Source organism: Ciconia boyciana, chromosome 12 (assembly GCF_034638445.1).
Source record: "Ciconia boyciana chromosome 12, ASM3463844v1, whole genome shotgun sequence".
Classification (NCBI taxonomy): domain Eukaryota; kingdom Metazoa; phylum Chordata; class Aves; order Ciconiiformes; family Ciconiidae; genus Ciconia; species Ciconia boyciana.
The window spans coordinates 20539631-20553946 of record NC_132945.1 but is presented as its reverse complement, the minus strand read 5'-3'; the positions used below and the strand labels follow the sequence as shown (position 1 = coordinate 20553946).

General features: G+C 45.0%; 1 protein-coding gene across 5 annotated transcripts in view; it reads left to right on the top strand.

The window, feature by feature from the left end:
• Positions 1-678: 678 nt before the first annotated feature.
• AMMECR1 (AMMECR nuclear protein 1) overlaps positions 679-14316 on the top strand; it is an 81830-nt gene continuing 68192 nt past the window's right edge. For 2 of the 5 annotated variants that reach the window (XR_012044732.1, XM_072876821.1), the window contains exon 1: positions 716-1199. Coding sequence is in view for 3 of the 5 variants with exons in the window: in XM_072876821.1 (XP_072732922.1) it covers positions 739-1199 (461 nt within the window). In the remaining 2 variants the exon portion in view is untranslated. Of the gene's footprint in view, positions 1200-14316 lie in introns of all 5 variants that reach the window. The other 3 variants (XR_012044733.1, XM_072876822.1, XM_072876823.1) reach the window with 3 other exon arrangements.

The window sequence follows — 14316 nt, the reverse complement described above, 5'->3', positions numbered from 1 at the left end:
GCCGCTTGCCCTGAAGCTGAGGGCCTACGCTCTGAGCCGCTACTTATTGGATGTGAAGTAATTGCCAAAGCTGTAATTAAAAAAAAAAATTATATATATATAAAAAGCCCGTGGCTTTTAGCCATCACGATTGCATGTTTAATAGGTGCATCCAAGCACTCTCTGCAGGCGCCCAGCCTGCCGACTCCAACACAGCCCGTCGCTTCTCTTCTTCCCTCCCCCCCTTCTCTTCCCAAGAGAAAGGCATCTCAGGTCACTTGAATTATTTAGTGGGGTGTTTTTAACCATCTCAAGGGCTTTGCTTCTGCCGTGCGGCTCCTGCGGAGCTCGCGTTTGTGGGTTTATTTTTATTTTATTTTTTTTTTTAGCACGCGGGGTGGAGTTGCTCCACTTCCATGGCAGAAGGAGGAGAAAAACCACGGGGTGAAGGCGAGAGGGGTGGCTCGGCGTGCGGAGGGGAGGGGAAAGGCCGCCAGGCCCCGCCGCGGCCGCCACACCTGCGGGCCGCGCTGCCCCCTCAGCCCCGGCCCTGTCAGCCGGGGCCACTCACCGGGTCGCTCTAACGCAGCTCTCTCTGTCTCTCCCCCCCCGTCTTCCTCTCCCTCCTACTCCTCATTCATTCTTCCCCCTTTCCCGCCGCCTCCCTCCCGCCCCCTCCCCGTTGCAGGCGGAGCGGGCCCGGCAGGAGGCGGAGCGGGCCGCCGCACGTCCCCCGGCCGGTCGGCCGGCCCCCCCGCCATGGGTCGGAAGCGCTGCGTGGGGGGAGACGGCTCCAAGATGGCGGCGGGTTGCTGCGGGGTGAAGAAGCAGAAACTCTCCAGTTCCCCTCCCTCGGGCTCGGCCGGCCCGGGAGGCGGCGGCAGCGGCTCCCACTGCGGCGGGGCGGCGGCGGCGGGGGGCGAGCCGGGGGCGCTGCCCCCGCCAGGGGGCCCCCGCCTTAACGGCCTTGGGGGGCTGGCGGGGGGCGCCGCCGGCTGCGCCCTCTCCCCGCCGCTGCCGCCCAGCTGCGGCGGGGGCCCCGCCGGCCTCTCCCCGCCGGCCGCCTCGCTGCTCTCCTCCCCCGGCGCCGGCTCCGGCGGGCCCGGCTGCAGGAAGATGGTGGTGTCGGCCGAGATGTGCTGCTTCTGCTTCGATGTGCTCTACTGTCACCTGTACGGCTACCAGCCCCCGCGGAGCCCCCGCTTCACCAACGACCCCTAGTGAGTATCGCCGCCGCCGTGCCCCGGCCCGCCGCCCCAAGCCCGCCCTCGTGGGCGCCTCGTGTGCGCCCGTCCCGCCCGGCTCCCCCGACCGGGCGCCCTGCCGGCACCCGCCTCCTCGCCCGGCACCTTCCCCGCCGCCGCCGCCCGGCCCCTGTCCTCGCCTGGCCCCGCGCGGCCCGCCTGTCCCGGGGCCTGGCCCGCGGGCGCCCCCGCCCCGCGGCCGTGCGGGCGCCGGCCGGGCTCCCCGGCGTGCCCCGGGGGCCGCGCTGCCCTCCCGCGCCCGGCTGGCCTCGGGAAGCGCCCCGCTCCGCGCTGCCCGCCGGCCGCCGGCTCCCCGCTCCCCACTGGCGTGCCCCCGTTGGCCGGTCGCGCTGTTAACCCCTGCCGGGCCCTTCTCGGCCCGTCGTGCGCGGGACTCTCTAGTAGCATCTCCCCCCTGTTCCCTGACACCTCCGGCCGGGCCGTGCCTGCCCCGGCAGCGCCCTGCTCCGAGCAACCCGCCTTTGTGCGAGTGCGTCGTGCCGGGCTCCGTGCCCCCGGGCGGGCTCCACGGGGCCCTGGCTTCGCGGCGACGTCCGACCGCGGGCGCTTCACGCAGCGCCCCGTGGTCAGTGCCCTCTCCCCGCTCCTGGTTTGTGTCCAGTAGCGCCTGAGTAGACGGCTCCATGCTCATTTCACCAGCAGTCCTTACTGGGACCCCTTTGCTGGGCAGCCTCTCTCTGTCCATGTGTTCTGCATGAGTACGGGCCTCTGCTTCACCAGTGGTGGATGGTGAGTACCCAGTGTAAGAGACTTGTCGCGCGAATCCCGGATTTGTGAGCACTGGTATACTGGTATGTTCCCTGTGCCAGGCACTCGTAATGCTGCTTTGGTCTCAAACTGTGGAGAGTCCTTGCTTTGCAATAACTCCTGAAAATCCCCCAGTGTTAGACATCCCCGGTCCCTGAGTAATCCACCGCATCAAATTCCCAGAGTTTTGAACAGATCACATAAACACCTGTTACTCCCATCCTCCTCTGCCTCCTAAGCCTCCTTGCAAGAGCCTCCACCAAAGGCCTGCTTCGTTCCCATCCCTGGCCGCTCTTGTTCAGAGTTTGTCTGGAGCCCCGTGCCCTCCCACTTTCAGAAGTGACCCGCCAGGACGGGATTACCCAGCGTGTCAGCACCTGCAGCCTGCCTGCGCTGGGGAACCGGGTGTGCTGTTGCAGATAGAGTTCAGACGCTTCAGGGAGTAACTTCTCTCTGACGGGAAGTTACTTCCTCTCAGCTGGGATGAGTTACCGAGTTGCTGCATGCTCCAAGTCTGTTTGAATGCAAAGTTAACATAAGGGGTTGTTGAAATTAAGTTTCTGCTGTTTTACTTTGCTTTTAAATGGGATGGAGCTCATGTGGTGAGTTTCTAAGCTTCAGCTGAGACTCGAGTGTGTTGGTCCACCAGAGTGCATGTCAGTTGTTTCCTCTTATGTATAGCATGACTATCGAATCTGTGAGAACCCGTACTTTACCGGTACCTGAATACAAATTTTTTGCGTGTGTCCTAGACCCTTGTGCACCCTCACCAATGCAAATGGTTATCGTGCAGTCTGTGTTTCATTAATGAGATGTAGTGTATGCTTCTCAGTGTTTAAAATAATGTAGTGTATTAATGATTTTATTTGGAGTCCTTGCTATTCTAACACCCAGGATCTATACATCTCTTGCATACTTTCAGCTGCTGTCATGACAACCCAGCTCTGTGGATTCCTACTTAACCTGCCACCCCAGCAAGTCTTCCCTATATGCTCTTCATAACTCCTATGTGATTACATCAGAGTACCAATAATGAAAGGAGGGCAGGGAGACTCCACTGTGAGTTTCTTTACCCAGGTCATTTGTGAATCCATGTCTGTCCTTTTGTGGATACCATCTGTTTAGGAACTGCTGCTCTAAGTAGCCATTTTGCTTTGCGTTGTCCTGTATCTATTCTCCATCCCAGACCACTATAGGTTACAGCATCAGCTTTGTGCCGTTTCACTCTTTCGTTGCTGTAAGAGAGTTGAATTCTGTCTGTGTCTCTCTGTAGCAATATTACCTTGTTGTTGTTATGTTTTTTCATTGTATTGCAGAATGTTTTGTTGAACAGATTAGTGCTACTGCCTCTGTTTTATTAGTGGAGGAAACTGAGGCAGAGGTGAAGATTTTGCCACTGAAATGTTTTCCAGTAAGCACTTTGATTCCTCTTAGTAACCAGTAGATCACTTCACATTTCTTCTCCCACTTCTTACTTTAACAAGAACACAATAGCAAATTAAGTAAAATGATTTGTATTTTTCTAAAATTGTTATGTGTGCTTAAGCACTCTTCAGATTTAGTTGCTAGACCTGGTGAAAAGTTGCTGTGTCAATGGACTTCTGAAAATGGCACTGCCATTAAAATTAGTGATATCATTTCGGCTTATTCCCATGCTTGCGCCAGCATGCACAGTTGTACAGATTGAGAAATGATCTAATCATCATTTTATTTTTTTCCCTGGTTAGTTTTCACAGGGATTGGTTCCCTCTAGATAGTTGCATGGCTTCACAAATACTTGTGCCTGCACAAGTGTGAGGTGGGAATAAGCAGACAGATGGCAGAACTGCTGCTTTCAGCAGCCTTGTGAGCTGATTATGTTTGTGCAGTTGGGGAAGCAACTTTGAAAAAGTTGTTCAGTATTACATGGAAAATTCTAGGTTGGTGAATAAATTGCTCCTGCTCAGTGTTCAGAGGCAGTGTGGTTTCTAGCGTTCAAAAGATTTGCAGGCAGTCTTATCGATAACTGGGTAGCTCACAAAGATATGATGTTGTCTTTGAAGCTGAGCTTCATCCTGTACAGCAAAAAAACCTGAATGAGAACTGGCATTTTTCAGTGAATGTATGTTGCAACTTTCTGCCTGGAATCCTTTTGGAAGTTTTGTCTGTAGACCAAAATATCTGTTCTAAGAGTAGTAGTCTAAAATAAGAGTTTGTATGTGAATTCTAGAAATATTTTTTAAATTACATTAATTACAGGGAGAAAGAAAGACCTGTAAGCAGGTATCCTGACACAAGCATGACTCATATTCCTTGCAGGTCTGTGAACAATGAAACTGGGCACGATCAAAGAAAAGAAGGTGGCTGAATCACTTGGTCAAGGGGTTCTGTGTGTTGTCTTTTGAACAAAACCTGCTTGTGACACCTCTGGATTTTTGTAACTTTTTGATGCCGAGTTGAGGACCATGGCAGGGCTCGAAGGGAAGGAAATTTGGAGCAGTTAGTAGGAGTGAGACAAAATGCCTCTTTTGAAAGGGTGCAGGTTTTGGACTCTAGCACAACCCATACATGGATGAAATAGTTGGCATTTTCATATATCTGACTGTAGTTCTTAAAGCAGAGGATATGGGATGTTGATTGAGGGTATTGCTTGGGAGCTGTTGGGTTGGAGAGAGTGACTCATGGAGTCAAAATAAGATAGCTGGAAGATACTGAATCTGTCCAACAGTGTCTTGGTGAGAATAGGCTCAGCAAATCCTTCCAGCCACAGGCTTCCTCTTCTCTTGTAGGCTTCCATTGATCTGCCACCATTTTATTCTATCACTGTCTTAATTGAAGAGCTTTCTTCTACCTATAATTTCACTTCACTTTGAGTTGCTCCCTAAGCCACCCCTTCCCTTCTTCACATGGTATATGTCCTGCAGGGCATGCGCTTTCCCCTTGCTTCTACCAGTGTGGTGGCTCTCAAACTATAGGTGTGGAAGGAGTGTAAAAATTATCCTGGAGGTGTGGAAGCTGATACAAAGTTTGAAAATTGCTGCCCCAGACAAAAATTGTCACTTATACAAAGTGTCATTCAGACACTGTTCTTGAAACTCAGTTTGATGAGTAAAGTTATGGAACACTGCAGTTGATTAAAAGCAGGTTTTTTAGGAGTGGCAATAGAAATAAATTGTAAGGGGATGCAGGAGCAGTTGTAAAAACATTTTACCCCACTCATTTAGGGAGAAGGAAAACTGAGTAGCCTTTTTTCCTGTGTTTGTTGCCTTTCTGACAAATAACTCACATCCCTTAATTTCCTTTCTGGTTTGGTCTTGTGCAACACACCCCGTGCCTCCGTGATCAGTGGAAACAATACCACGTCCTGCCTTCCATTGTGGAAGTGGCAAAGGGCCACCCACCAGTGGGAAAGGGCTCAAGGTTCACGCTACTCACTACTATTTTTCTTCTAGTAGGAAGGTGTTTGAGCGGAAGTGCAAGCGTGCGCAGGAAGTTTGTGACAGGATGGGAAGGGTAAGTGTGCAAAGAGGAGTTCACTTGAAGCTGTGCTGTGGGAATGAGGACAACTTTTTTTCTTAAAGATTCTCACATCTCTGCTCGCTATAAAGATTTCCCTTGGCACACAGAAATCACGCGTCTGAGTGTTTGATCCTTCACAGTGTCTGCCTCAAGCTCTTCAGCTTGCGTACTTTAACGTCAACGTCTTTGTGGGGAAGACATTGTATGGCAGTCCAGCAGGTTAACTCATTTGCCAGTTGTTTGCTTCTTATAGTCCTTTCCTGAAGGATGCCAGCTAGCAAACAGGATTATTTTAGTGGTGACCACCCATACTTGACACAGTTTGTAAGGGGAATCATTTGTTCTGCCCCTGTCATCTGGTACATGGTAACCAAGACCAAGATTTTGCAGCTGGAATGGCTAATGCGGCCCATGCCCTGCTTCCCATCTGGCTGAGGAGCTCTTGGGAAAGACGTTTACCGTGAGCGCCTTGCATCAAATGCCTAGATGATGGCTTGCTCATATCCTCCTCATCTGGCGGGGGGGGACCGTGCCAGAGGCATTAAATGGTGTGTATAGCTGATCTGCGTACCTGTGGTAGATCTGGTGCTTTAGGGAAGCATCAGACCTGCTGTGCCTGCGCAGGCTGCCAGCCCCGTGCATGCGCAGAGGCTCCCGGCATCAGACAGGAGCGTTGCTGGCAACCATGTTCTTTGCCACAGAAATAATCTGTATGGGTTGACCGTCTTCTGCGATTGAAGGCCTCTGGATTAAAATATTTTCCAGGCGATATCCAGTCTTGACTAAAGACTTGGCTTGGAAATCCGTCAGTTCCTGTCTTCATTGATTACTTGTAGTATTTTGTAGCGACTGTTCCATTTGGCTACAGGACAGAGATGTAGATATGCTGCGGCGTTGATGTGCCTGACCTTTGTATTTCATGGTGTTTTCAGGTCTGAGATCTGTCAATTTATATATTCTAGAAGGGTATGGGTACGCTACCTTAATTCTTTGTTAATGAAGTTTGGAGATGTTTAAATTCAATACAGTTTAAAAATGTGGAGCTAGCTAATCTTGTGCCCATTAGTTTTCACACTCTTAAAGAAAGGTGTGGTTCTGCTCAGAGTGAGTGTAAATTGGCCCTGTAGTAAAGACATGGTTCTAGGGTTTGTTACTGGCCATCCAATTTTTTGCCTTAGTTACTGTGTCTTGATATTGTGTTGGCACTAGTGGTGGTGATTTGCTAGTAATTTAGATTGAAATAGTTTAAAATCTTCCTGGACAGTCCCAAGGATTATTCCCCCCCCCCCTCCCCCCCAAAATGTTAAATTACTCTCTGATGCTTTCTTTTAAGGCATTAAAATAAAGATTAGGCTTGTCTCATTTGCTTACACATACATGCAAATAAAAATGTTATGGCTTGCAAGTTCATGGGATTACATGCTTTTCTCAATTTCTTGTTTCTTGGCTGCAGCCCGACTTCCTGTTCTAGTCTCTACAACTTACTGTAATGTTTAAAGTTGAAGGCTTCTGCTTGACTCCTTGCTTGCCTTGGTATATGTTTCATTACAAGCATTTTTGTGAAACTTTGCATGGAAGGTTACCAAAGTATGAATTTCATATTGTCTTAAAAAAAGTTCTTCCTCCGCAATCCCTACTCAGACTTCAGCTGTACCTATTGACATCGCTATTGATGTCAGAAGTTTGAAATTTTGTTGTTTCTTTGCAAGACTTAGTTGTATGGCAGTGGAGACTTACTTGTGTGGCAGACTCTGTGCAATAATTTGCATTTATTGTCACACTCTATAACATTACACAACAGCTATAATGATTGCTTGGTCATGGCTAAAGATCAACACCAGTCATAAAACAAAAAACACAGCACCAAAGCACACAGACAGGGAAGTGTTCTCTCCTGTCTGTGCGTCTGTCTGACTTCATTCTGTTTCTCATGTGTATGTCGTGGTTTTGTATAAGCTTCAGTATTTTCTTCTGACTTAACACAGTCTTTACTGTTGAATATTAAATGTTGGAATATGAAGTGGCGGCATTCTGCAGTAGACGTTTTAAAAATACAGTGCAGTAGAAAATGTGTATTTTGGCTGACGTTGGCAGTGCTCAGCAGGGAACTCCCAGCATATTTGAAAGCAGGACTGGTGAATGCATCTTGGTACAGCAGAGGAGGAAAAGGGACAAAGCTGCATGGCTTCAGAAAGAAATTACCTTTGCCAGTAGGTTTGTCTTCTGATATGATTGGTGAATGGAGAAAATATTGCTATGATAAACTCCAAATTAGGTTAACTGTAATTTGAGGGCTTTTTCCTTCATAAGCTCATGTTAGTGAGCTGTTGTATGTCCAAATGAGGTAGTTCTATTAGTGCAGGAGATCACATAATTGACAGTCTTAAGGATGGACCCTGGTTTTGTTCCTTCAGCTCACCGCAAAGTTATAATAAACGCTCTGATTCATTGCAGTACTAGTTTTGCAGAAGTTAATTGTTCTCGTACCCCTTCTAGGGTGAGGAGGAGTCAGTAGCCACCTCTCCCTGTGCCATCAGTCTGGTCATTCATTTTTATTGCCTCCTTTGTTTTATTTACATTCATATCTTTTGTCATGTTTTCTTTTACTCTGTCTCGTACTGAAGATAACCTCCTCCTAAAGATTTCTGTGGCTTTTGCAAATTCAAATTTTGTCAATGTGTTTAACAGTATACATTCCTATTTAACCTGTCTGCCTGGGAGAAAAATATGTTTTGGGTCTGGATTTTACTTACCTCACGTGTACATCTAACTCTAATATTTTTTGCTAGAAATTGTTGAGAAGTTAACGATTTAAGAATGCAAATATTTTATTTGAAGTTACTAAAAGAGTGCAAAACTCTGCCTCTTCTTCAGTTGTGAGTTAAGCGTTGTTTCTTATGACACCTTTATAGTTGTAATGTTATGTAGCATTGAGCACTGCTAAAACAAGAGGAATCGCACGTTGACGCTTTTTTGTCGTATCTGTTAAGAAACAAGTAGATATCATCTAAGTATATGGACAGTTCTGTTATCAAACCGTAAACATCCTTTTAACTGCTCATCTTCAGATAGAAAGGGAGTAGTTGCTGTTGTTGACAACTAAGAGATATGCAGGAAATAAAAGTTTGGAAGACTGGGCTAGCTCAGTTCTCTTAGTTTACAGATCTAGGCTGTGACCAGTCAATGAATGAAATATACTTATCTAGTCCATAGTTTTTGGTTCTCTCAAGGCTCATACCATAATTAATGGAGCAAACTCAGTATGCCAGGCTATTTTTACATTAACTACTTGTTTACAGTTAAGTGCAAGTTTTTCATAGCATCAAATTATTGTCTTCAGAAGAAGAAGTGCTGGTATGCTAACACAGAAGTTGTTTGAGCCATATACTGTGGTTTCTGTGGTAAGAGTCTCTATGGAAGGCAGGAAAGATGCAAATTATTTAAAAATAATAGTAGACTCGTCAGAGTTTGGCCAATACAGAAACTGTTGCTAGGCTGGAGGCCAAAACAAGTCCAGTCAGGTCCTGGCCCTCATTAGCAAAGCATTATGAAAATGCTTGACCTTTTTTATGATGTTCATGCTCCTACGGAGTGGGGTATTATATTGGTACTCAGTTTAGCTTCACAAAGTTTGCATTTAAATAACAAGATGGGGCAGCTGTAGTGCAGTTAATTCACAAATTCTCAAAAACATGTCTTTAATAACAAAGAATGTTAGGGAGCGCAGTAGCTATAAAATGGAACGTAGCTGTTAAGTTGGTGCTAGTGCTGCATTCAGATAGCAGGTAGTTAATAATTTGAGCTTGGATTGAGACATTATCTAGATTTCCTTACTGTTTGTTAGTGCTGTGGTATATGCTGACTGACCACAAACTGTGGTGTCTTTCAGCCCAGCACTGCAAACAACAATAGGCATCTTTCCTGGGCTACTTGTATGACCTTTTAAAAAGCCCTTCATTTTCATAACTGGGATCTTGGCAAAAGGGATCGGTGTAAAGGGCTTCACTTGTTAAGTGGCATACCCCCCTGCTCCATTGGCCATAAACATTTATTCGGTGAGAGATTTGTTGCATTTGTCACATCTCTTCACTCCTGCTGTCCCCCTTCAGACTGCACGTACATTTCTGTGCCTTATAGGATATGCCTTAAACTTTTGTGATCTGCCTGGCCTTTGATAGCTTCCTGGAAGGCAGTGCTTGTTGTGAGTACGTGGATCTTGCTTTGCCACAGTGAGTGCTTGCAGCCAAGGTTATTAAAGTGCTAATTTCATGAGAATGACATCTTATGGAATGCAGAGCAGCTCCGCTGAGTTGTGGCAAGGTCACTGGGACAGCAGCCGTATAGAGATGTGTATGACTTCCAGAGCACGTGTGCCTTTCTGTGTTATAAGGAGTGAGTTCTCACAATCCTTAATGCCGTAGAAAATCTCATTTTATGCCCTTCTTCCCATTAGCTTGAACTCTGTGGCATTTTTGGCAAGGTCCTGCCTAGGGCTGTGGTGTTTGTAATACATGAGCCATAGACATACTCCTGTAATTTATCGTTTTCCCCTCTGCCAGCAAAGATGTTTCCTTTCCAGGCTTTGCTGCCATGTGATGGGTTCCAGCATCTGCGACACTGCCTGCTTTACTGGGTGGTACTTGGAGTCCATGTTTGAAACAGAAGAGAAAGGAGGGAAGGATCCTTGTCATAATCCTTTTCTAATCAGCATCAGAATTACTTCTGCTTCATCCTTTCCAGAGAGATAGATAAATTTCCTTCTTTTCCATGTGGCATTTTACACAGAGATAAGAATTGTGTGGATGAAGCTCTAGAGTTCACGAGTTTTAGGTGTATTAGGAAAGGTGGAAAAAAAGTGTGTGATCCTCCACTGATGGGCAACAACGTGGGCCAATTAAGTATATCTGGTCACTTCCAGCCCCTTTTCCAGGTGACTGTAAGAATATAAGGATTGGGTGCCACACCATTTTCCTTACCTAGTACGTGAGCACAAGGATAAGTTCAGCTGCTGGTGAATGACAAGTTGCAAGGCAGTTCTTTTCTGTATAAATAAATGTGCTAAAAGATTGAATTTTTGGGAAGGTGATGTGCTAGGTAGAGGTCCCTTGTAAGCTTTATGAGGAGCAAAAAATACTTTTCTAGTCCTCAGTACTTTGACTGCCACATGAAGCAGGCAATGAATGCCAGTCAGAAAAGTGTTGCACTGGCCTTCTCTAAGTAGTCTTTCTGCAGAGAGAGTATTGGAGCCTGAGGAGGTGGTTGAAAAACCCACAGAGAAGGTGTAGTCGTAGTGAGGAAAGAAGCCCTCTTCAAAGACTGCTGCAGTGCCTGAAGGGCGGTGAGTGATTGCAAGTGATGTATCCCTTATGCATGAGGGCAACAAAACTTCAGCAAGCCACTGGCCCAGATTAAAAACTGCAAGCCAAGCGATAGAAGGCAAGTTTTTTCGATACAGTGTTGTACAAGCAGTTACCCAAACTCTGAAGAACCGAATGGAAATGTAATATTAAAACTAATCCCTATGAACGTGCTGTTAGAATGTGAAATTCTAGTGATGAGCCTCACTGTTCCTTAAGAAATAGGAGCATAATTCTGGCTCTGGTTCAGTTCAACTGGAACTGAAAAGTAAACAGAGAAGAGGCAGGTGGCAAAAATCTCATGCGGGATACTCGCCACCATAATATCTGAATTCCTGTAAAATACTGGGAATAAAAATTGAAAGAAGATAAAGATTGGTGCTGTTCATTTGGAAGGAACACTGGATAAAACCAAGCATTAAAAGTAAAGGGTTATAAAGAAGAATAAAGAGAATACAAATTACCTTTCTCTTACTTCAGAGAAAAAAGATTCAAGTGAGATAAATACTCCCATGTACGCTTAGCATTGTGGTCTCTTTTCACCTCAATGGTGAATTATTGTGGTTTGCTGTGCTTAGACTATATTTTAACATAGAAATCTAAGCCACTGCAAAAAGTAGCTCCCAGCAGTGCCTCTTTTTGGGAGAATATGAAATCTATGCTTCAGGTTATTTGCTGCCAGCTGCTTTTTTTCTCTTTTTTTTTTTCCCTTCCTTTTTTCATTTTGGAGGATTTCAAGGTGTTAAGTTTTTACATATGTAATTTAAGGGGCTTGGAATAACCTCCTCAAAGACTGCCTACTATCCTATACCATTCTACTAACTAAAGTGTGTTTTCTTCCTCTTTAAATGTGTCAGAGATGCTCAGCAGCAGATGAGTCTTATTTGTCATAAGCTGAAAGTAGTTACACGAGGCAGGATAGATGAAGATAGAAGGTGGTGATGAGCACTGTGGTGCTACAATGTGTTTTATGCTAAGTGGAAATAAGAAACTTCTGTCCCTGCTAAATAAGTGGGCTGTTCCTGAATGGTTCCTAGTATGGTTTCTGTAAATTTTTGCAGCCTGAGACTGTCAGAATTAATAATTTGAATTATGGAGGCTATAAGTCTGACTATTTCTGAAGTTTTCACTGAAATTTTGTCTTGGTTTAAAAAGCGTTCTTCCCCCCCCCCAAGGCAAAGTGCTAAACCATTGAGACATGCTTAGATATGGTTTCATCTTAAAAGTGTATATGCTGCAAATTGGAGATGTGAAGTATTTACTCTTCCTCTGAGCAGTAGTTATCTAAATGTGTGGATCACAGACATACATCCAAAAGTTAGGCAACGTAAGCATAATATACTTCCTTGGTTGTGATTTTATGTAGAATGTTTAATGGAAATTGCTGGGGAGGAGAAACTTAGAGCAGTCTAGAGTGGTCCCTAACATTTTGATACTAAAATTTAGGTTTTTGGAGATGCCAAAAATTTTTTGGAAGATGCCATTGCAGAGGGATCAGTAATCTTCAGATGGTTCCACAGATAAGGCCTCTATTTGTTTTTAAGTGACTGGATTAGTCTAAAAACAAAGAGATAATCTTATGTAAAAACACTGATTGGCCATTGGACCTTTGAGTGTTTCTAGGGTTTTGCAGGTTCTGTCCAACTTCTCTGTATCCAAGTTATTAGAGGAGGCAAGTGTGACTAGAACACTAAATCACCGCAGTGAGGTTTGGAAGACTTGTGCTTTGTTCCTGACCATGCCATTATGGTGGACAAACTTGGATGAGACCCTCAATCTCACTACCTTGTGTTCTTACTGAAAAAAATAAGGTACCTCAGCCTACTTTTCTTTAAGTTAGTAGTGAGAGGGACTATAGAAATTTGGCTATTGTTGCAATTGTTCTTTCCCTTGACTGGATTATCCTGAAAGGCACGCCAGGAAGCTCTCCGGGCTCAGCTCAGGATATTTTTGCCTAAATTGGCAACTTGGAGGCATATGCTTTTTTTTTTTTTTTTAAAAACTGTTACCCATTATATGTTAAATTAATCACGGTTGCATTCATGTTATCTTGAATCCTTCAAAGGCTATTGTTGCTTCTCAAATTAAGTCATAGAATTTTCAGTGAATTTTTTTTTTTCAGGATAGTTTTCTCCATTTGGGTACTCTCAGTCACAGTATCCTCCTTCATCTTTTTAGGCTACTGTTTGGTGAATCCTTTCTCTGAGAATACCTTAGACATTTTTAAGTCTGCTAGCACAAGGTAAAGACAAGACCTTCCAAAAATCATATTGCATAATTGTTTCTGCTCTAGACATCCTGTCTGTCCTAGTCGCATGAACACGATTCTTTTATGGACATCTTAGAACAAAGAGGGAGGGTATGATTACCCATTCACTACCCTGTTAGAGCCACTAAACTATGGTTCTGTAGTGAAACAAGATTCCTTGATTTACTGAATGTTGAAAAATGGAGGTGAGCAGAAAGAGAAGGTAGGGTAGCAAGGAAGGTACAAGCAGTGACCGTATAATGATACTTCCCCAAATATTTTTCTAGTCTTCAGCAACTTGCAGTTTGGGATGTCTTGAGCCAGAAGTGATGTCTTTTATCAGTAATCCTCCCTGACACCCCACCTCCCTCAGCAATGGGTAGATTATGATGAAATTCTAATGAGGCAAAGTTGGGAGGAAGATCAGAATGCTATACAGGAATGATTGAAATACTTTAGGGGTTATACTGTTAGAAATGGGATGAAAATCAATATTTTATAGAGCAGCTTCATGTACTTCAGGAGTAATTAAAACCTGATTCTCTAAGTTAGGAGTTTGTTTCTCTCCTTAGTGGTTTTCAGGTATTACCAGTTGACTGGCAGTTGTCTCTTAGCCTTCATTAAGCTGTAGATATGGAAAGGGCAAGTGGCTATTTTAAAGATTAATTATCAGTAAAAATAGAAAAGTATTAAATACAATTGTACAAGAGAGTGGCTGAGATCTTATTTGTAAAACTTCATGGTTCTGCTGCTCTCAGGAGAATGACATTTTCTGTTTGGAGGGCAGGGCAGCCAGAGTGCCCGGAAGAAGTGTGAGATCAGCTTGCAAAGGAAGATGAGAAGAGCTAGGCTGCTTTAGAGGATCAGAACAATAGCTAAGAGGTACAAAGTTTGGTTGGGGGCAGTGTGTGTGTGTGTGTATATATAGGTTTGTGTGTGCATATGTATGTGTGTATAGGAAGAGAAAGACAAAGGGACACAAATTAACTGCTTAAACTAGATGCCGGTATTGCCAGAAGAACAAAGGGATATAAAATTACCGTGAATAAGTTTTAGATTTAGAGTGTAAGGTTTCCACTTACTGGAGCAGTATGGCTTTATAGTAACCTTTAATAGGATTAGTGGGGGCAAGCAATCCAAATAGCTTAGATGGATCTTGATCACTTTATGATAAGAAATATGTGATTCATTGCCTTTGGTAGTGAGCTTAATAGACTGGATA